General features: G+C 34.3%; 1 protein-coding gene across 1 annotated transcript in view; it reads left to right on the top strand.

Moving 5' to 3' along the window:
- The window catches only part of LOC136031638 (protein pangolin, isoforms A/H/I/S-like), a gene marked incomplete in the record, with an annotated part of 153392 nt that overhangs the window by 89954 nt on the left and 39020 nt on the right, over nucleotides 1-24418 (top strand). The window contains 2 exon segments of the mRNA XM_065711281.1: nucleotides 4464-4556; nucleotides 17052-17210. Coding sequence (XP_065567353.1) covers nucleotides 4464-4556; nucleotides 17052-17210 — 252 coding nt within the window.

The raw sequence follows: 24418 nt of genomic DNA on the forward strand, positions 1-24418 counted from the left end.
TCACCAATTTTTTTTTAACGGTGTGGGGGGGGGGTAATACAAATAATTTTTTTGCTCTACGTTCCTGCAGCGTTTGATTCAAGCTTAGCTTTGTGTTGGTCGTGTTTAGATGTTTCCATTTGTTTATTTTTTACGTTTCAAATAAATAAAATTTCAAAATATTCTCTTGTACACCACGGAGTTTGAATTTTGGAGACCCTCGTTTATTTCAGCAATATCTACTGGTTAATCATACACAGCGTACTATATGGTAGTCTATTTAGCTCGTATAATTAAAGCCATATTTTATGTTATAGAATAGTCCATTGTTTTCAGCTGTGCTTAGGTTACAGCCATTGTTTGTAGATTTTACTTGAGGCTCTGCATTTTGTCTCTAAAATACCAAGGACAGTGTAAACGAGATCTGATTGTTGAAATTGGTTTAGTAGAAACTTACTCAACCATGTATACCAAACTTAGGAATTTTAAATCAACCAGTAGAACATGAACCAACTCTTATGGAATCGGGGATTGTGGGGTATTAAAAGACCTAAGATGGGCTCGGGGGGGGGTGCAAGTTTTTATTTTATTTTTGTGTCCTCGGTATTGGTGTTTGACAGATCGAACATAATATTAGACTTTCAAAGTTTCCCATCTAAAATAATTCCAGTAACTGGAATTTTCATAAAAATTGGGATCATTTCACAAAAATGTAGGCCTAATGCTGTATTGACTTTACCATAAATATAGGCCTGACATAATCATACGGAACAAAACATTTTAAGTAAAGCTTGAGTCTACTATCTGCGTTACGGACAAAAGTTTCTCCTTGAGGCTACGTAACATAACGTAGCGTTAGAGGCTCAATGACGTAGTGTGAAAAAACCAGCAATCTCTGAATGGGACATTCTTCTTTTTGTCGCTGAAAGCCGATTGCATTACTGTATATATTTCCAAGCTAAATTTTTATAATATCTTCTGAACTATTAAATAGAGAAATATAAAATACTTATTGTCGCTTTTTTTTTGCTCCCTTGTATCTTTTAATTTCAACTTTCTTCTTTTTTCGTCCAATCTTTCCGCTTTTCTTGCCATGTAAATCATTGCTCCATTCTTTTGTATTCCTATTTAATTTGCTACCTAAATTACTTTTTACGTTTAGAACCTCCGTGTCTCATTATCGTAATTTAAATGTTCTATAAGTCACGTGATATTCCCCTAAAAAAAATATTCGAATTTTTCTATTGTTACATCTTATTTAAAGGTGCGTCATACTTTTGAACTTGTCTCAGTTTAAAAGTTTGAAAAAGAAAAATCTCTGCTTCTTATAGCTTAGTTTATATTATTGATTTGAAAGTTCTACCACTTCAAGTTGAACATAATTTGTCTAGAACACTTGTCTGCGCAGAAGGCAATCAGGATAATAGCCATTGCTTAACTTTGAACTTTTCCGACGTAGCGACAATGTCAGGCCATCACTCGGGAAAATATTATTTCCCCTGATTTTCCCCTTGAACCAATTGAAGATTTCCGAATAAGTAATCAGCGTGCGCGTTCGTCGATCAATGTTCTCTAAAGGAAAGAGGAGGGGAATTAAGGGGGTGGGAACATGTATTGTCCCTTTTATGAATAATATTTTAGCGTAATTATTTGCCTTTGAGGAATGCGAGGGGATCCCTGGTGCTTTTACCCTTGTTTAGTAGTATTTTGATTGGATAAGGGAGGGGCTTCGTTTTCATGAGGGGAAGAAGTCCGCCTTTAAGCACTTTTGAAGGTGTATATTGGGGCAAGAGGGAAATATTTGTAGTCTATTCGCGGATGAATCAGATCGAATGTCAAAATTGATGTTTGACTATGTTAAAATTAGATAGTTCTTTTTTTTTGGTACAACTGACTAAAGAATTGTTAAGTGTTTTCTAGAACGATATATAAATTTAGTTTACATGGAGAGTAGCGATATCTTTGTTTTTAGTTTACTGTTACACTTGACACGCGTTTCTGTACTGACTGTTTGTTGATTCAATCAGGTTTTGCCTCTTTGAGACAGTAGTATACTTTGTTGGTAATGCCGTATCAAGGGGGGGGGGTAGGGGGTTCGACTCCCCACTTGGAATGTTTGTCCGACTCGTAAAAACGTAACAAAAATGAATATAAATTTTGACGCACTTTTAAAGTTTTTTTTTTGTAAATCCGTCCCCGAAAAATCCCTTTCCACCCCCCTCCCCCCGAAAAAATACTGGATACGGCCCTGCTTATCAGATAATGGCTTAGGGGGTCAGTGATTTTTGATAGAGGGGGGTGGGCGAGAGTCTCGAGATTCAAATATTTTTTTACCGTGCATATCTTGCAAAATTAATTTGTTTCAAAAGACTTCTGACAATGGGAAGGTGGGTGTTGAGGAAATTTACCCTGTTTTCGACATGCCAGTAGGTTTTTACTGTTGGTAATGTGGTTTGAATGAGAGAGAATTTTCGGGAGGAGTGTTCCCCATCATCTACCATCTTGATTATATATGCCAATATATGAAATTCTCTCTATTTGAGTAAGCAGAGTCATTCAAATTTAACAGTATAATGGTTTCAGTAGTAATATATATAGAGTCGATATAAACTTCTTTGATTCAAGATACGATTTCAAATATTGATTTTATTCAATCCTGTACTGCATAAAACTCGTATGAAGTGGTGGATAAGATCGATGTAGCCTATATTTCGTAAAATAACGTTATTATGGCATCAGGTGGCGTAATTAATGGATGAACCTAGTCTCTTGTGATGATGCGCGTAATAATGAGATGTTGGCTATGTTACATGCATTAATGTTAACTCTGCAACCATGAAAACGGGCACAGGGGGCTTAACTTACCAGAAGACTCCCATGCTAGAAAAATGTCATAAATACTGTGAGATTTTACCAATTTGTGGCACATTTCACTTTTTTAATTGTCTAACTAAAAATTGTAAACAAATACTTTAAAACATGGATTTTGTTTTTCGTACACAAAAATCGTAAAAACGTAATAGGAAGGGGACGCCTATCCCCTGCTTTAATGTGCGTGATAGTATTGCAAAACTAATAAAATTCAGCTAAATATTTAGTATATTCATTGTTATCAAATAACCATAAATCTTTAGTGGAGGAATATTGTCTCTTAAGCTGAAATGAAAGGTTCTATGTAACTATGTAATATTTACAGCATGTGATGTAATATAATACATAAATATAAAATCTGAAAAGATCTCGGTTTTGACGTCTAATGGACATGTTTATACAAAAACCTTATATTTACGTATATTTACGTATAAACCTTATATTTTTATAAACTTTATAAAAACCTTCCTTTATAAAAACTTTATAAAAAATCCATGTTTGTCCATGTAGCACTCGCTTCCTAGGTATTGGTGGAGTTTTAATATGTTCCAAATATGTTTAATATTATGTTCTAAATATGTTCCAAAGAATTCTCTAGGATTATAATAATTTAGTATGATAGAGCTTTCTAATCATTCATTTATTTCCCATCCCGAGGGGTGACCCACTTTCCAAACATCATGTACACTAGTAGGCACGTACCAAGCGTGGGTCTTAGGAGCCACACATATTGCGAGGTACGCCATGTCTGATGCGAAAATATATAGTATCGTAGAATTATAATATGCGTAGTAGCTCAGGTTTGGCTACGACATGTACCCTAGGTGGTAGAGAATAGACAACGCCTCGACAAACTTCTTCTTAAAATGCGGTCTTTGGCAACGCTTTTTGGTTCATTTTCTGGGTTTGAATTTTTTTTTAAGGTCACATATGTAATATTTCCTTTTCTTTATTGCTTAGCGGAAAACATCCCAAACTCGGAAGAACTAAATTAATTTGACGGGGTGGTAGGGAGGAACGTTGGTTTGGTAGCCAATGTTGGTTTGGAGCTTAAAAAAAAAAAACAGACAAAATTAGAGAACGGTTCAGGAAATTATTCTTCGAAATGAAAACGTGAAAATGTTGAGATTTTGGAAGGGGGTAGACCAGAAGCCCTCTCCCAATCTTTATTTGGGGCTGCTAATTTCTCTGGTACTCATACTTTAATCTAAATAATTCTTCTAGTTTTTGTTGTTGTTTTTTTTGTCATAAATTAGACAGTCTTGTAAATGTTAAATGGTTCTTGAGAATCTAGTTTTGGGCTTGGCCCAAAGCCCCTATGGGGTTAAGAGTGAGATCCACTAATTCCATATGATATTCATCCAGTACCTCAGACCATTTCCTCCGGAAATTGTAATTGTGGGGGGATTTACTGTGCTCTCTCTTCTTGATATGACCCATTTCGTTTTTTTTTCTTTCTTTCTTGGGACAATATACCAATCAATGTTTGCCCCTTTTGGAGAACCTTTCCTATTTTGGTTGCATGTATTCTCCAGAAGCTTTTTCTTTTTTATTTAAACCTGTCTTTTTGTTTTACGCTTGAAATCGTAGGTGGAACCTTCTTTTGTTTTTAGGCATACCCAAGGCATGTATCCGATCTCATCTAGTGCGGGCTTTCGTAGTCCATACCCAACGGGACTACAACTTACTGCTACAACGTTACCTAGGCAAGTTTTCATTTATTTATTTTAAAACTTTAAAGTACCAAGGACAGTGAAAATGGTATGTGATTATTCGTATTGTCTATTTGAAAACTTACACAACCATGTGCCTTAACAATTAAGAACAATAAATTGTAAATTATCATAAATTATGTGATATATAATATATACATATTATTGTATTTATTATATTATTATTATCATGAAATTATATTAATATTGTGTGATATCTGGCTATGTAAAAACTTGCACAACCATATGTCTTAAAAATTAAGAACAATTGGGGTTCATTTTTAATGACAAAGACCTCAAGAATACCGTAATTCGGTTTTGAGTAGGGGCTGGCGCCAAATCGAAACAACACAAAAGAAATGCAGGTAAAAAAATGACCAAAAATAAGCTAAAAAATAGCACCATACAGCCTAAAAAGACGCAGAAAAGTTTAGTCCCCCTTAAGAATCAACACATTGTTAATATTGGAGTTTTCACGAACGAAAAGTATTGTAAAGTTATAATTAATTTCGCTTACTTATTTTTACGGTTCAACATGGCAACACTGACGAAAGAGTTCGGGAGGAAGGAGGAGGAAATGTTTTGATTTTAATGTCCCTGGTACTTTAATATTGTTCATAGTGCTATAATACTAGGAATTTAAGCCCTTAAAAATGCTAAGGTTTTTAAATATCACCTTAAAGTGTTTAGAATTGTAATCGGTGCCTAGTTAAAGGAGTTAAAAGAAAAAAGAAAAAGAAAAAAGAAAGGTGTTAAAGAAATTTATTTATTTATAGCAGCAGTGACTTTTATTTTCGTAGTTTTTATAGCTGCATTTTTTAAGCGAACTTTAACCGATTGGCTTCAGTGCCCCCCCCCTAATTCTCGGTATGTGAAAAAAGAACATTTAAAAAGTACTTTATCATAGTTTATAAAAATATAAGCTGGGATTTAATCAAATGTTCTGAAGCTAGAACACAAAGAAAGCTTATTAGAATGACTTGATTAGCTGATTCAATGTCTTAAAACCTAAAAAAAGAAAAAAAAGTGATCCATACCGTTATACTGAATTCAACCCTATTACTGGCATATAACATAAATATCAGTCAGTTTAGTTACGGCAGTTCATCGATTACAGTTGATCGATTATTTCTTTATCGATTATGCCTTTTGAACTGCTACAGCCAATGAATTTAATTGTATATATAAAAGTGTACTTAATAAATTTATATAATGTATAAATGTATATATAAATGTATACATGTATATATAAATGTATACTTGAAAATTCTAAGCAAAGTATGCGATAGTACACCGCATTACATATTCCTTGCCTTGACTGCGTGTAAAAAATCGTTTTTTTTCGAACTGGCTTAAAATTTCACAGAGGAAAACCAATCAACTAGGATTAAACTTTGAATTTTTTTTACTGGCTTGTGGCTTAAGGTTTTACTCAAAAGTAAAGAGTAAGTAAAAAGTAAGTACTCAAAAGTAAGGACAACAAAGTGGAGATATATGTCTATTGCCAGTTTCTTAGAGTTACTATTGGGAGGAGTATTCTCAAAAATTGAAACTTGCAAAAATTTCAAACAGAATCCAGGCTGAAAATCTTCACGAAACCGTTGGAAAGTATTTTTTCTTGTTCTCTTGGTTACTCTTTTTGGCTATTTTTTTATTTAATTGTATTGTTTTGTCTTGTTTTTGTCTGTTCTTTATGTTTTTTGTTAATATGTATCGTTTTCCTTTATATTCAGTTTGCTTTTCTTTTACCTGTACTTGTTATAATATTTATATCTTTAGATATTCTGAAAATTTGTATGCTTCCTATTATTTTTATATGTAGAGTGTAATTTGAACGATGATTCGACTTTTTTGTGGGTTGGGGGGGGGGGGTACGAAGATCTCTCCCGATGAAAGGGGGTATAAAGGCGAAAAGGTAAATTATAGGCTACGATTATTCAATTTTTTTGTAATGCTCAACCCCCTCACTTTGTGGGCATGTACAATATAAACCATTGAAAAGGACTTCAAGTAAAATTTCGGATATTAAAAAGGCTTCATTCTTTTTTTCTATGGGTTGTTGTATCAGTTTTTTTTCAATTTTTTTTTCAAAAAGGATTCTCACGTCGCTTTCCAGGTCACATTACGTCACATGACTGAGGTAATATTATACCTTTTTTTTTTACAAGTAAAATATTTACATTAAGTCCATATAACTTCATTTTTATTTATTGATTATAGAAAATTGTTATCTTAATGGTTTTCAATGGAAATACAAAAGTTGTTCTGAGGAAAAATAACATTGAGAAAACTTTTTTCCCTAGGAAAATTTTCCCCTGGAAAAATTATTCTCAGAAAACTTCGCCTAGGAAAACCTACCCCAAGGAACATTTGCCTTTTTCCTCCGACTTAACTGCTTTTTTTATGTGTTCATTTTACAAAGCTTAACATTTAAATACTTTTGAATCGACTATTTCATAGCTCCTTATGTCAGAATCCTTCTTTTAAGTTTAAAGAAGCATTTCTAGAAGTGGAATATCTTGATTAGACTGCTTTCCTAGAAAGGATAAATTTAGAAGATGAAGATCCCAGTTTTTGAAAAGCCTTTTGAAGAATGTCTTCAGATTTTGTCGTATCTGTTTCCAAACTGAAATTTGTATTCTTACTAAAATGATCCAGTTTAGGGCTCAAAATGTAATTTTTTTTTATCTTGAAAAAGAGTTCTTTAGATGCTAAAGGGTTAGAACTTCTTCAAATTGTGAAGTATCGTCCCATGCTTTAACTCCTTCTATATTTTATGCTAAGGGATTATTATTTGGGAGGTTCTTTATCAAAGGATGCTGGGATAAAGTTTTCTATTTTCCTCTCACTGTTGTACATACCAGAGCACCACTTTCTCTGCCACGCGTGGCACAATTCTGTCACTAGTGGCGTGCAATACCAAGTATTCACCGTTTCTGAAAGTGGGGAACCCTTGGGATGGAATATTTAACCGAAGGTATGTACTTAAAATCAGATGCTGGCTCAGACAGAAGGCAGCAGAAGACATGGCAATCACTTTTTGAGGTATAATCTCCTATAATGCGGCTATTTGTACTTCTGTGATTATTGCTTATGTTTTCATTGAAGACTTCTTGTCAAAGCAAAAAACATCATACATTTTTTTGCAAGGATGATAATTGAAATTAATAGATGTTGATGAGCTTGGTTTCTGTTTCTGAATGAATAAATCGGCTTGTCTGTTCTTTCTGGCATGATTTCATAAATTTTATTATTTAATTTCTCGTCAGATTAGAATATTCACCATTGGTCAGATTTCTTGTTTTTTTCCCCTAGTATTCTTCAGATAAACATATTCTACTGGATCCCGTCATATGCATGGGAGTTTTTTTAAGGGGGGGGGGTGCATATTGAGCACCACATACAGTGTTCTGTTCGGAGTAAGAATTGCTTTGACTTCAAAATAATTCTCTTCAGCAATGAAATAACAGAAAATGCGTATATGTAGATCATCTTTCACTCTTGGAGGGATTATCCAAACCGAATGCCACTCACACCTCCCCCTGCGTTTCGCCTTGGGATAGTCCATCTAAATTGCAGGTGCAAGGCGCTTTATGTGGTAAAATCCCGTAAAATACTTACTGTTTAAGGGCGAGGTGGTGTACATGGCCAAGAAGTCGCTCTAGAGCGAGTAATTTAATGAATGAATGAGTCATAGTCTAGATGTGGCGTGTACGCCTCCTACGTTTAAGAATCGTTAGTTTTTAGAAGAGAAGAAATGTATTTTTAACAAAAAGGGAAAAAACGTTGACAGCGAAAAAAAAGTGGAAACAGCGAAAAAACAGAAAAATGCGTATGTTTTGACCGAGATCTACGATTAACCGTCCTCAGTGCAGGAGAAGAATTGAAAATAAATATAAAAGTCCACAGGAGAATATAAAATGATTACCACAGACTATATGATGTATCTTTACTCAAATCCTCGTTTAAATCCTTGCTAGTGTTTAAAATTGGTTAGCCAAAACCGATAGACAGCATTAAGTAAAATTTGTAAAGCACCAAAACATGAAAAAAAAAAAAAAAATTTGCTCTCGAGACATGTCTTAGGTGTATTCATTTCTGAAAACTGCGACCAAAATTTTTCTTTTGGAGTATAAAATTTTTCTTGTTGGAGTATATGACTATTTTGGCTTTACTTTGGCTTAAATATAGAGAAACAGAGAGTTTAGTTTTTTTTCAAAGTTCTTCAAAAAGGATTCTCACGTCATTTTCCAGGTCACATTACGTCACGTTACTTAGCTTATATTAGACTTTTTCTTACAAGTAAAGTGTTTACCTACATTGTCTGTTCACAATGGCAAATAAGCAAATTTTTAATCTTGTTCTGTTTTTGTTGGAGTATATGACTGTTTTGGCTTTACTTTGGCTTAAATACAGAGAAACAGAGAGTTTAGTTTTTTTTCAAAGTTCTTCAAAAAAGGATTCTCATATCACTTTCCAGGTCACATTACGTCACATTAGACTTTTTTTTTTTACAAGTAAAATGTTGACGTTAAGTCCATATAACTTCATTTTTATTTGTTGATTGCAGATTTTTAATCTTTTTCTGTTCTTTTTGGAGTGTATGACTATTTTGGCTTTACTTTGGCTTACATAAAGAGAAACAGAGAGTTTAGTTTTAAAAATATTGTAACTCATGTGTTTTTCATTCTTTTACTGGCTTAGTACTTATCACAAAAGAACCAAATAGCTTTTAAAAAGTTTTCTCTAAAAAAATTGTATATCTTGTTATTATAGTTTTGTTGATCAGCACTGATCAAACCGATTCATTAGTTAACTCGGCTTAAAAAGGCGGCGCTACTTATCTCTCCAGAAATAGCTAACAGTGTAGTTGGGCTGTGGAAATACGTAAGAAAAATAAACAAATGAAATTCGATTACACATTTAAGAGGTATATGATACGTACGTGCCAAATCCGTATTAAAAATAAAGTTGAGATTAAAATATTAAAATATATATTATATATAAAAAATAAACTATTAAAATATACTTTTTCTGTGAACCTTTGCCCCTGTTTGTTGACAAATCTCGTTTGAGTCAAGCACAGACTGTCCTTTCCTTCTCTGCTCTGTGGGCTAAAAAGTGTGAGGACTTAGACCCACCACCGCTGCTAAAAGATCCCACCATTATTTACAATAGGTATTAAACTACAATAGGTATTAAAGCGGATGGTTTTAAAGAGTAAACTTGACAAATTAATTGTCCGAAGCGTCTCAGGATATGCGTCTTCTTTTATAGTCGAATCCTTTACATTAATGAATTGTTGTTAATAAGACAAATACACGCCAAGTAACAATTAATAGGACGGGAGAGGAAGAGTTAATTTATCCCTTATGTTGAAAGTACCATTTTATGAACGCACAGAAGAATCAAAAGTTTAGGGGGAAGGATTGATTTTAGAATTTTTTTTTGGAACTGATGCTTGATAAATGGTATGTTTTTTGCCGTGGAATTAATGTTTAAAGTTATGGTTCAGTCTAAAAAAGATATATTTTGGTGTAGCCAGAATTTTTGTTACAGATTAGTATAAAAAACTTTTTGAACAAAGAAGTTTTTTCAAAGGTTTTCAAATACCTACAATCAGCCAAAACTGCTCTTGTACTTAAAGTTTTTTGACTGTGGACGATTGCACTTCTTTGAATGCGCACGAGCAAATTGCTCTAAGTGACCAACTAATACCCTTTTGGAACATCGCCAAGAATTCGGAGTGTTGTCATTAACAAAGAAACTCAGTCAGTGGTTTATGCTAAATATACGAAAAAACTAGCATAATTCAGCAAGAAAGAGTCCACTGAATTTATGCCAAACATGGATTCAAACTGCATGTCACATTGCATAGTTCCTGCGGAGTTTTGACTATTATTGATTCACTTATGTGTTCTTGCTAAGGTGCGGAAGAAATGTTTATGAGCGTTGTTGTACTAAAGTCAAACCAGATTGAATGTACTGGCCCACCCGCATACCTCTTGTGCTTAATTCATGTTCATTGAAGATGTTGGTGATGCTACAAATCAGTCGTTGAATTTCTGCTGTTGAACGTCTTTTTCTCATTAATTTTTTGCTGAAGACTCGCAAATTTATCCCCAAAATTTCTTCGGTGTAAACCATGTTCTAGGTGCTGCTAGGTGCAGCTAACCATGTTCTAGGTGCCGCTAAAAAGTTGTTAAATTGGAGGACGTCTGGACTGGCTCTTTCATACAACACTGAAGAACCTTTAACGCCTAGTAGCAAAATCTCATGTGTGTCTGCATTGCATAGTTGTCACCTATTGACTTAAAGCTATAAAATGTTAAAAACAAAAAATGGATCGGGCGCTGCTCGTGAATTCTTCCCAATGGCATTAACGCGATTCTCCCATTTGTTGGCAACTTAGAGTATAGACTCATATCTTTTTTTTATAATTTTTTCATTGGAAATTAGGTTGTATTTTGCTATTTATTCGCAAAACTAAATTTCTTTTATAACTTTAAGCTATGGTTTTGACCAAGAAAATTACTTTTTGCCTTCCCCACCTTTATTGACACTACATGGTTTTTCGAGGGGATTTAGACTGACCTACAAATAAAAGTTCAAATGGAGATCCATCCATTTATTTAGACAGTGAAAACGGGTACAAAAGTCTGGATATTTCTATCCCATATACAGCGACCGTCATCAGTAGAAATGCTGAAGTATTTTATTGAAGTATTAAAGTAACTAGTGAAAATTATCCTCTTTTGGTTTTGTTTGTTCGTTTTTTTCATTCCTGGTAATTTTTTTTGCCAACCAGTTTGATATTCAGCAATGTCAGTAGTCAAATCCACGATTTTTAAACGTTCCTACAAATTCAATAGAGCTCTTACTTTTCTTTTTAGTCAAATACAATCTGAAATTATAATAATCTCAGGAACGAAAACCTAATTATAAGTCACGCAAAAAAATGTCATTTCAACTGGTGTTGTATAGGATAACCCGAAGGGTTTTTAGCCCAAAAAAGAGAAGGTCTTGGGGTTTTCATCATATTTCTTTTAATTATAATTTATTGAAGAGGCAGGAGTGTGAAATTGTGATGTTGGTTAATGAATTCTATTTTTCCGTGGAATTTGAGCCGTATCATCACACCTGCTATGTTGAGTCCAGTCTGGTATGCTGTGTTACAGGTTTGTTGCTTTTGGTAGTAAAAACTGATGTAATGAATTGCCTTGTTGAGTATAATGAGCCCCTAGGCCATTTCTTCTTAATCCTCTTGGACTCTGTATTGCAGATGAGTTTTTTTTTTTAGAGTGGAGAATGTGGTACTTGTCGGTTATATAATAGACATTGTACAATTTCAATCGCGAATGATGCGAGCATGACACAAGAAATTGGTCAAGCGACTTCTTTATGCCACACAATCAGCTTTGGTTGGGTTCAAAATAAACTGTATCTATATTTTATTTAAATATTTAATTTGTATGTTGGTTTGGTTTATTAAAAAAATTTGGGCTGTATAATTGCACATTAGGGAGTGGGGTAAAGCATAGCATATATTAAATGCAGCAATGGTTAGTTTACGTATTTAATATAAACTATGCTTTACCCCCCCCCCCCTAATGTGCAAATATATAGCCCAAATTTGTTTCTAAACTATTATATGTTCATCATTAATCAAAGCTCACTTTCCGAGTGTTTATTAAATAACCGATAAGTACCGGGAATTTTTATTGAGAAATGAAAAGTGTTATTAAAAAAATTTGGGCTGTATAATTGCACATTAGGGGGTGGGGGTAAAGCATAGCATATATTAAATGCAGCAATGGTTAGTTTACGTATTTAATATAAACTATGCTTTACCCCCCCCCCCCCTAATGTGCAAATATATAGCCCAAATTTGTTTCTAAACTATTATATGTTCATCATTAATCAAAGCTCACTTTCCGAGTGTTTATTAAATAACCGATAAGTACCGGGAATTTTTATTGAGAAATGAAAAGTGTTATTAAAAAAAATTTGGGCTGTATAATTGCACATTAGGGGGTGGGGTAAAGCATAGCATATATTAAATGCAGTAATGGTTAGTTTACGTATTTAATATAAACTATGCTTTACCCCCCCCCCCCTAATGTGCAAATATATAGCCCAAATTTGTTTCTAAACTATTATATGTTCATCATTAATCAAGGCTCTTTTTCCGAGTGTTTATTAAATAACCGATAAGTACCGGGAATTTTTATTGAGAAATGAAAAGTGTTTTTTTTTTCAGGTTAATATTTCTTAATTTTTCTAGGATCTTTCAAGGGGGTTCTTTGGACCATCTTGATGGGGGGGGGGATGAATTTCTTGGCTAAATCATTCGCCTTCCTCGTGGAACTAGAGCCGTATCGTCAAAACCGATGTGCACAGTCTAGTCTGGTTGCAGGTTTTGGTAGTGAAAACTAATGTAATGAATTGCCATGTTTAGTATAATCAGACTGAACCCTTGGTTTATTTCTGCTTAGGTCTTGGGAGTCGCTTGATGATAGGGGTGATTATTTGGATTTTGAAAGGCGTACTTGTATAAAAGAAGAAGGCTAAGTATATGCAAATAACAAAGTGATAATAAAACAAAACAGTAAAAACAACAAATCTTGAGAAATATGGACTAAACAGTGGACGCAGTTTCTCCATTTGAATTCTTGCTTTTTTTTTTTTTTTTTTTCGTCAGTCACTCAGATAAAGATATTATAGGTTTTTCGTTAAGGGGCCGGGTTAAAATAGGGGCATTGTTTAGGAGCGTTGTCGGAAAATTTTCCAGTGAAGGAGGGGCGAGTGTTACCAATTTTTTTTTTAAATCAAGATTTAAATAGGAGTATTTCTTTATTTTCCCATTTTTATACATCATTTTGTGTGTCAGACAGGGGAAGATTTCTCCGTCCCTCCCAGTGCCCATGGTAATGTCTTAGCACAAAACATTCTGGCTTGTTTTGTTTTTTGGGTTTGATTCACGGCTGTGACGTTCTCATGGATTTTACTAGCCCAAATGGTAAAAAAAAAAAAAAACAATAGCCCAGTTGGAATAATTTTTCCAGTCCATTTTATCTTAAAACCAATTGTTTGTCCAATTGGGCCTAGTGGCGGTTCTGACCTCTCTTGCGCCCAGAACAAAATCTTGATTAGGCCCCCCCTCTGTGGCCCCAAAATTTCAAGGCTAAATTTTAACAAAATTACTTATTTATTTAAATCGGACATTTCTTACCTTGTTCGCGAAAAGATATAGTAAAATTAAAATCGCGTATTCAGTTTTGCTTATACTTTCACCCTACTGCGCCCTCTACTTTATTTTAATAAAAATTTCAAAAATTTACAAACTGATTATAAATGTTAGATTATTTATTTGAATTTTTTCGTCTCTAAAATTTCTGCGCCCGGGCAAGTGACCCTCTGCTTCCCCCCTTAAAATTGCCTCTGCCTATGGCTTCTTATTTTAATAGCAAAAATTCATTTGTTACTGATCTCAGTGTCAGAATGCCACTTTAGTCTACTTACTGGATTAAGAATTTTGTGAAACATGTAGAGGATGTACATTTTCTGATGGCTTAACATCAGAAAAAAAATATTAGCGAATATCGGAAAAAAAATGATTCTCAGGCATGTATAAGAGTTTGGGGGGCATGACCCCCATAAAATTTCATGATTTTGGATACGCAATTTGTCTTTTATAAACTTGACAAACTTTTTGTCATTGTTTTCAAACCATTACTATTGCATGTATATCTTGATTAGATCTTACACGTAACGATTGGTATCACTTCCTTAATTGAATTCGTTCCAGTGAAACCTTCAGTGACTAAAAACTTGAATTTATTTATCTCGGCTTAAGTCTTCTATATTTCATGGTTTCCCGGAAGCTGTCTGCAATTTAGAATACAGTCTATTTTATTAAACAGAAAAAGAAACAACAAAGAAAAAGGACAGCAAAATAAAAGCATTTTTGGCTTACTGAAGTTTTTAGGGCAGTACTGCGTTTTCTTCAGTGTTGTCACGTTGAACCGGGAAAATAAATAAGCGAAACTAATTGGATATATGCTTAAGTTGTATGCTTAAATTATGTGTGTATAGATTTATTTGGCGCTCACTACTACCAAAAACTGCGTAACTGCAGATGGAGGCATTTTTCATTTAAAATTAATTTTCTGATTTTTCCTAATTTTTTAAGATGTACATGGTTATGTAATTTTATTCAGCCAATCATATTTCATTTAGTCATTCTGGATTTTAGTTTTTTCAAAGGCATTTCTGCATTAGTTTAGCTGGAATATGTCATGGGGTCTAACAGGCCAGTCGCCCCGAGTCAAAACATTACATGCATACTGAATGCATTCAGGGACGTCATTAGAGGGAATTAAATAAAAAAAACAAGTTTTTATTAAATGAAAGTAAGGAGCGACATTAAAACTTAAAACGAACAGAAATTACTCCGTATATGAAAGGGGCTTTTCCTCCTCGACACCCCGCTCCTTACGCTAAAGTTTTTTATTGTTTTAAAAAGTAGAGTTGCGAGAAAGAATCAAACTTTGGGGAGTCAGAACAACTTTAGAGATTTGAGGGATCTAGCCTGCAAAAAACAACACCAAATCATTTAAAGATTACCCCCCCCCCCTGAGAATTGGCAAACTTCAAGAGGAGTGGGTCATCTCCTCCAATGCATGTCTGTCCTGACTCGGTGTAGGTATAATGTATAGATGATGAAAATATTGAACAAGAAAAGAATTCTGTTTTGCTTGTTTGTCATTTAATCTATTTTGTCAGGAAACGCGTACATGCTTGGAGGCGGAGTTGAGAGTCAATAAAAAACACTCGGGCAAAAAAGCAATAAAATTAAGCCGGGTTTTTCTCTTTAGTTTTTTTTCGTGTCAAGTGCTGATCTAAGCATTTCTTATTTAGCCGTTGAGTAATATGAGATCTATGGGGGAAAGAAATAGGGTGTTATTCATATTTTAAAACAAAGAAACCCATCTGGAGTCTATATAATTGTTAGGGTTGGGTTTTGTACTTTTGTAAAAAAGCTTTCCTGTTGAGATTTTTTCATATGGAGGAAGGATTCGTTACTTCGTCCGGGTCATGATCGTACGCAGAAATTACTACTGAGAAGGGTTATGTTTTGGAGGTTCAGGTTCATTCTGACAGTATATAAAAGGTTATTTATGCGGAAATTATCGAAAAAAAAGTTGCACGGTTTCCAAGGCCTGGGCTGGCAACTCCCTTTGGGAGCAATTTCGATGTAGTCACTCATTAAGGGGGCGGAGCCGGAATACTTCATTCTATTAAATACGTAGAAGTTGGCGCTTTTCTTCAAATTGGAAAATTTTTATTCTAGGTAAATGACATATTCAGAAGGGGTGTGTAGTCCAAACAAAAAGGTTTGGCATATTATTTACTGATTCTGGAATAATCTACTAAAGTCTTGTGTCGATATCTTTTTACATTAAAACTGACTATCTTTGCTACATTCAACTATAATGATTTTTGCTGGGGTGTTGTAGGCTGTTACCTTAAAAATGTCAGTTGCAAAGAGGTATAGCAGAGCGACAGATTCTTGAGAAGAAGAAAAGGATAGTAAAGTTTTTTTTAACTTATGGTTATATTGTAAAAAAAAACAACAAAAAAACAGTTGTAAGTGTTTTACTGCTTACAACATTTGGCTCTTTCAATTTTGATGGGGCTACGAAGGTGCTGTTTATTATACAATATTGATAGGGAAGGGTTCTGAGAGAAGAATACATTCTAAAAAAATTTCTAGTGCTAGTAAAAGTATTGATATATATATATATATATATATATATATATATATATATATATATATATATATATATATATATATATATATATATATATATATATATATATATATATATATATACTTTTTGCTTACAACATTTTGTTTGTTCATTTTTGATGGGACTATGTGGGTGCTGTTTATTATACAGTATTAATAGCGAAGGGCTCAAAGAGAAGAATACACTCCCAAAAAATTTCTAGTGCTAGTAAAAGTATTGCTTACTATATTCCTTGATTTCAAAACGAAGAAGTAAATTTTTTTTTTGCTAGCTGGAAATATAATTTGTCGATAATTTCTTGAACTATGTTTGAAAGTTCTTCTCAGAAGCATGACAATTATTATTGTCAATAATAATAAAAGAAAAATTATTTTCTTTTTGTCTGATTTGTCGTTCAATTGATCAAAGACATTCAAACGCCTAGTCTGCACAATAGTCTTTCCCTTATCTGACAGGTAAAAGTGGTCATGGCCTTGAATATGAGATCAAACTTTTTTAAGGCCTTTTGCAAATTAGCAGAAGAAGAATTGATTTCAAAAAGAGAAATGCTGTTATAAAAGAACTTAAGCGATATCAACTGTGGAAAATGTCGAAGACTCATCTTTATAGGGTAAAAAAAAGATCCAAAATTGTAATTGATAAATCCTGTTTTTTTTCATTACTTTTTTCTTTTCAGGTTTTCGCCTTCCTTTCTTACTGGCCACCATCCTAGTATAGGGTCAGCATCTCATCCGGGTCTATTAAGCCCTGGCCACCCTGCAGCAATGCACGGCTTTCACCAACTGAGACCTGAAGGAGGGGTACATATGGGTATCCTTGGTGATCACACTCAGAGGTATTCTTACATCTTGAAAAAAAATCCTCTTTTACTGTGCATGGCAGACTGTTAACGGGCACACAAACTGGAACTTACTTCATTGGAATTTATTACTTAGCATAATCTTTTTTTTCCGGGTACAAAAAAAAAGAGATTTTATTTTTTGATACATTTGAAAAAAACAAACGTCGAAACGAGAAAAGCAAAATAAGTTACCACTATTTGATTACTTATTTGATTAGTAGATTTAAAATGAGTGACAACAAATGGATTGTTGTCATCAACGGGCATAACTAGACCATTAAAATAACTAGTTTGTAGTTCGCTATAGAATTGATCTTTGGAAGTTTCTTTCTGTTTCAATTTCACTATTTTTGAAAAGTAGCACCATGTTTTTTTCTTCATTTGTAAGTACTGGCCTATTTCGGCTTCTCCAAAAACGAGGGATACGTACTTTTAAAATCGTGTGCACCAAGTGGTGTTCGACACAAAGTATGCCTTGCGTGACACGAAGTACGCCTCCCTTTGCACTTAGAGCCGTGGCGTAAAGGAAGCGAGACACTAGTGGCATCTCGGTATTCAGCGAGCGCCGGGTGTGAACAGTTGGTAACCCCTCGGCGAATAAATTAGCATACATCATTATTTTTAAAAAAGTTCAAAGGGCGCAATGTCTAAGAATATTAAGGTTTAAAATTACATTTAGTATAAAATGCATGCTGTTTGAGTGACAGTGAAAGAATAGAGAAACCTTCTAGTTCTTCTAGGAAAATATAGTGTATAATTGCAGCTTTGTGACAACTGTTTGTCAGGTGATTTAGTATACTAGGTGTTCTGATCTTACGTATTTAAGGTATACTATTTTTTTTATTTATTTACTGGTCAGCATACGTATTTTCAACTACTATTTTTTTTTACTTTTAAAAGTGAACTTAAAACTGGTTATAAACTTTATTCATCATGCAATTTCAGTTACAGTTGTGGGGGAGACTGGTAAAAAAATGGAGGGTTTGGGGGACCATCCCAAATCTTACAAAAGTAGGTGGCTCTGTTTTACTATATGAAGACCCTTTTCATAGTGGAACCCTCTCTGAAATGGAATCATTGGTAGTCTACACCATTTGGAAGAGTTTCTTGCGAAAGTCACCAAAAAGAAGGTATAAGATACAGCCATTGTTACTTTAAACTGTCCTTCCCCCGAGCACTAAAAGACTGTTTGGAGATTGTCTACTCTCCACCACTTGTTCCCAAACGGGTGGTACACGCCAGCCACGTTGTGTCTCTTCGCGTTACACTCGGAGCACTTCCGCCACGAGTGGTAGGCACCACCTGATATGCACGATTTTCGAGAGTGGATAAAACTTGCTAAAAGTTTTTCGATGGTGTCCTGGTTCCGCTATAAGAGTTTCGTGTTTTTGCTGCCTGTATTGTTTTCATCATTGATTAAACCCAGTGAAGCTTTAAGATGGGCGTGTTTTTTTTAAATTTAGTGGACAAGATTAATATCTATCATACACATAGCACGCAACCATACTATAATCATCCATTTCAAATTCAAGTTTATTGATGAACGGAAAAATTGATGTTCAGTTTTGAAGTCAAATTCATCCAGTGGCAGTTAGTTTGTCTTGTCTTAAAAACTTGGTTGGTCATGCAATTCTGTACGAAGAAATTAACATAAATCTTTTTTTTTGTTATTAGTTTCACATACGATATGAGGAAAATACTCGGGACTTATTGGTGCTGCAAAAGAATATTTTAGGTCATAACCATGATTTTTAACATAAGGTAGCCAGGGACGCAAGCAAGAAAGACCATGGCGCCTACCCTCCTCCAATAATAGTTTTTCGTCAATATTGTGCACTTGGTCGATTCGAGTGTAGTAAAGACATCAACTTAAAACTGAAAGCCTGACTGAGGGCACGCAGTCAAGTATGCCTATACAGTGAGTATTTAACCCATGGCTGTTTGCCTATAGCTATTGGACAATTTCTCAACATTAGCAGAAAGCTTAATTCAGAAATAAACATCAATAAAACTGACTTAAAACCCTATCTTTAGTTTCAGTTTTTGTAGGAATTCTGTCGCCTATTCCAATCAGATAACTAAGAATGGGAGAACCTGCTTTAAAAATGGCATTTGTCCACTATATTTACAACCCTGATATTTGAGTCCACTGAAAGCAGATAAAACCCAACAACTCTACCAAATGAGGAAGATACCAGAAAATATGGGTATTCAAGTGAAAAGTCATGTTTGGATTACATATATTTTGAATGACTTCTAATCCTATGATTATAGCGTAGAGAAAATGGCTACCCTCTGGCTAGACTCTTATCTGATGTTGGTTGAGTGGTTTTGTATTTCTTAACATGTGGCCAACAAGTCTGTGGTTCGCTGCTTAGATGTCAACTAACTTTTAAATAAACCTTCATGATTTTCCGTTTTTAGGAAGGGTTTAAAAATACCATTTCTGCCAAACCAGTCTGAAAAGAGATCAGTTAGGTTCTTGCGACTATCCAGATAACCCAGAAAAAATTGCAGGTCGTCACAGAAACGTAAAATGAAGAAAAGTCACATGAACGGAAAGAGAAAACAGAGACTAGACTTGTTAGAAGTAATGTGATCCAAACGTTTCTCGTTGTTCGTATTTGCTTAAAATTCTGCCTATAAGAACCAATCAGATTTTACTTTTCAAACAGTTCGTGGTAACGAACTGTAGTAAGGAGTGACCCGGCTCAATAGTAACCAAAACTCTAAAAATTGAATTTTGATATCAATAGCTACATCAAAAGAATCGAATTTTAATGCTGATTTTGAATATATAAGTTTCATCAAGTTTAGTCTTACCCATCAAAAGTTACGAGCCTGAGAAAATTTGCCTTATTTAGGAAAATAGGGGGAAACACCCCCTAGAAGTCATAGGATCTTAAATGACACCATCAGATTCAGCGTATCAGAGAACCATTCTGTAGAAGTTTCAAGCTCCTATCTACAAAAATGTGGAATTTGTATTTTTTGCCAGAAGACAAATCACGGGTGCGCGTTTATTTAATTTTTTTTTTTCAGGGGTCATCGTATCGACCAAGTGGTCCTAGAATGTCGCAAGAGGGCTCATTCTAACGGAAATGAAAAGTTCTAGTGCCCTTTTTAAGTGACCAAAAAAATTGGAGGGCATCTAGGCCCCTTCCCACGCTCATTCTTTTCCCAAAGTCAACGGATCAAAATTTTGAGATAGCCATTTTGTTCAGCATAGTCGAAAACCATACTAACTATGTCTTTGGGGATGACTTACTCCCCCACAATCCCTGGGGGAGGGGCTGCAAGTTACAAACTTTGACCTGTGTTTACATATAGTAATGATTATTGGGAAGTGTACAGACGTTTTCAGGGGGATTTTATTTTGTTTGGGGGTGGGGCTGAGGAGAGGGGGCTATGTTGGAGGATCTCCTTGGAGGAATCTGTCATGGGGGAAGAAAAATTCAATGAAAAGGGCGCAGGATTCTCTAGCATTACTGTAAGAAAACAATGAAAAATAAACATGAAAACGTTTTTTCAAATGAAAGGAAGAAGTAGCATTGAAACTTAAAACGAACAGAGATTATTACGCATATGAGGGGTTCTAAAAACACTTTAGCATAAAGAGCGAGGTATTTAGGAGGAGATAAATACCTTGCTCTTTATGCTAAAGTATTTTTAGTAATTTCAACTATTTATTCTACGGCCTTTCTGATTCAGGGGTCATTCTTAAAGAATTGGGACAAAACTTACGATTTAGTGTAAAGAGCGAGGTATTAACGAGGGTACAAACCCCCTCGTATACATAATAAAAATATAAGGTTATGAAAGTTTGTTACGTAAGTTAATTCTTAAGTTACGTATATTTTTTACTAATAAAAACGTTCGTTAAAAATTAAAAGTTCTAGTTGCCTTTTTAAGTAACCGAAAAATTGTAGGGCAACTAGGCCTCCTTCTCCACCCCTTATTTCTCAAAATCGTCTGATCAAAACTAAGAGAAAACCATTTAGCCAAAAAAAGAATTAATATACAAATTTCATTTTAATAATTTATGTGCGGAGAGCCTAAACCAAACATACATTAATTCAAAAAACGTTCAGAAATTAAATAAAAAAAAACTAATTTTTTTAGCTGAAAGTAAGGAGCGACATTAAAACTTAAAACGAACAGAAATTACTCCGTATATGAAATGGGTTGTCCCCTCAGCAATCCCTCGCTCTTTACGCTAAAGTTTGACTTTTTGCCACAATTCTACTTTTTAAAACAATTAAAAGCTTTAGCGTAAAGAGCGAGGGATTGCGGAGGGGACAACCCATTTCATATACGGAGTAATTTCTGTTCGTTTTAAGTTTTAATGTCGCTCCTTACTTTCAGCTAAAAAAATTAGTTTTTTTTTAATTTAATGTTTACCGGATCAACAGTTGATATATAAAAAGTAAACAGGTAAATACAACAACTTGTAAAAATGTAGCGTTATTCTGGCTTCTCTCTCCGATACGCGCTTAAGGAATGCGGCGATTATTTAAAAAAAAAAAAAAAAAAAAAAAAAAAAAAAAAAAAAAAAAAATAGTTGAAACATAAAATGCAGCGATTGGTTTTTAAAAAAAAACTAACCATTCCAATTGAAACATATACTATAGTAGTGTACTCCTCTTTGATTACCTCATAGTCGAGTTAATAAAATTGCTCCAGCTTAAAATTTTTTCTTTGGCGGTTAATGGTTTTAAAAACAAATAACCAGGATAACTCTGTAGGATAATTTCTCTCTCAGGAAAAGTACTGACGCGTCGATTAGGATGGAACTGAACTTTTTGTTGTAACGTAACAGGGGGCTGTACAGACTCCACATATAGACCATTCGAAAGAGCAGAAAAAAATGCTGGAAGATCTCCAAAATTTTGGTTCCTTACAGAATAGATAATCTTGATTTCAGAAGTATGTTGGACAGTAATCTTTCTTTTTCTCTCGGAAAAAAATTATATAAGTTGACGTTCTTTAAACCGCAATACCTTGCGCTGAAGAAAAATTGGTGAAAGCTTATTAGGAATGGTTGAAAGTCAATCGAGATTTTCCCTGGAATTTGTAAGTCTAGATTCGTGATTTCCAACTTGGGGAGCAGGCCCCATCGGTGGGGTGCGGCAAAATTTTGGTAAGTCATGCACCCTTTGGCTGACAATACTTTAGAGCCTTAATAAAGGAAAATCATTTAAATGATGTCACAATTATATGCATTTGAAGGGCAAAAAAGATACATGATGCAATAATGCCATACATTGTACAAAATATATTGTGTTCAGACAATATTTTCTATTAGTCAATACTTAATTTCTTATTTATTTTCTATTATGATCATGTGTTATGGATCTTTTGATTATGTTCTTCTGATTGTAAAAACTACTTATTTTTGTTCAGTCTACAAGTTTTCTTAACTTTTCTCTTTTTAGCCCTTATGTTGTTTTCTGTCATTTAGGGGATCTATGCCCCTTTTTGTTTTGACAGATTATAAATAAATGGAATTGAATCGAATTTTTCATTAGTATAAAATATGCCTAGAGGACGACCCGTAAAAATATTACGGGTCGTAATGCTGAAAGAAGCATTTTAAGCTTCTTTCAGGCGCATACAAAAAAAGTCATGAGGGACATGAGGATTTTAAAAATGCCTAAATGGGGTATGTCCTAAAATTGGTTGGGAACCACTTGTCTAGATTGCTAATGAAAAACCAATTTTGAGATGCAATTTCTCAGTTTAGAACATATACTGTCACTGGTAAACGCCTTTCATAAGGGGGCGTTTATGATTCTTTCTTTTTCAACTTCGTAGTTGAAAAGAATATTGTTTTCTAGCCACCGAATTTCAGACCATGTGAAAAGCGAAACAGAACCGAACACGTTTGAAATATATATTAAATGAAAGAGTAAGGTTCCTTAAAATAAAAATAAACCAAACAAGTTATTTCCTCCTCGATAGTGCTCGAGACGTTCCAATCGTGATTCATATCTTCTCGTGATCTAGTAATTTCTAGCGATCCTCTTTCTTCTTCAAATGTGTTGTTGTGAATACTGTCAGGTAATGTATTTTCTTCTTCCACAAAGTCCAGAAGAGATAAATAAAACAAGTTATGTCCCGCTCAATTATGTTCGACTACAGACCTTTCCCTCGTAATTAATACAATCTCATTTCTATTACTTTGCTTTCGATTCCTGTCAAAACATTTCCAACTGGGAATTTTTTATTCGGCATTAGATGTTGGCAGGTATCCCCGAATTGTCTAAGCGGATGTCGGTTCTCCTTTTCACAGATGCCAGGGTCTCTTTGTTTTGGATCGGTGAGAAGAATGTAAATAAATTGTTCCTTTTCTTCTTCTTCTTTTTTGACGGTTTCCGGTCAATTCTGAACCTTACTGAACATTTTGAAGTATAAATGGAGGGATCTACAAGTATATGGAATAATTGGTACTTGTATGACCAAGTCCCGACCCAATATTCTTGATCTAAGTAGAATCTGTTTTTCTGACGTTCAATCTTATTAAATAATGAACTAAGAATTGTTTTCTAACTTTACCAGGTCCAAATACTTTACCCCCCCCCCCCCCAATGTGAAAATATATACCCCAAATTATATATTTCCCATCTATTTTGTCACTTATCTTTGTTTTCTGTCACGCTAAGCTAAAAGAAACAAACAAAAGCCGGTTACAATGCGTCAATTGATGAACAACTTGATCGGTTGGGGCTATATCATACAGGTACCGAATAATTTCATACAAAACATGACCCCGCAGAATCAAAATATGTTCAACACTTCTTCTCATTTTTCATTTTAGCTCTTCATCCTCATTGCTTTTCTGCGGTAATTATCATTCAGTTCAATTTTAGACGGGGTCTTATAGGGAGGTAGACAGTGCTGTAGCTACTGAGCAACAGGTATGACTCCTATCACCCATGGGTGCAGCTTCTGATGGGGTGCGAATCTGAGTTTTTTAAGCCTAAAAATAAACTATGTTTTGTTTACTTATATTATGGAATTGATAGGGGGGGGGCATTCCCACTTCTCCCCAGTACTTGCCAGTCTCATTTTCACCGTTTCGACCGGGCACGATAATGTAATGAAATCGATTTTCTTCTCCTAATCTTTATTTGGTCGATTCTCAACTTGCTTGATTAACTGCCATGATTTTTATACAAGAATTGATGTGTTTAGTGTTTATT

Source organism: Artemia franciscana, chromosome 10, assembly GCF_032884065.1.
Source record: "Artemia franciscana chromosome 10, ASM3288406v1, whole genome shotgun sequence".
Classification (NCBI taxonomy): domain Eukaryota; kingdom Metazoa; phylum Arthropoda; class Branchiopoda; order Anostraca; family Artemiidae; genus Artemia; species Artemia franciscana.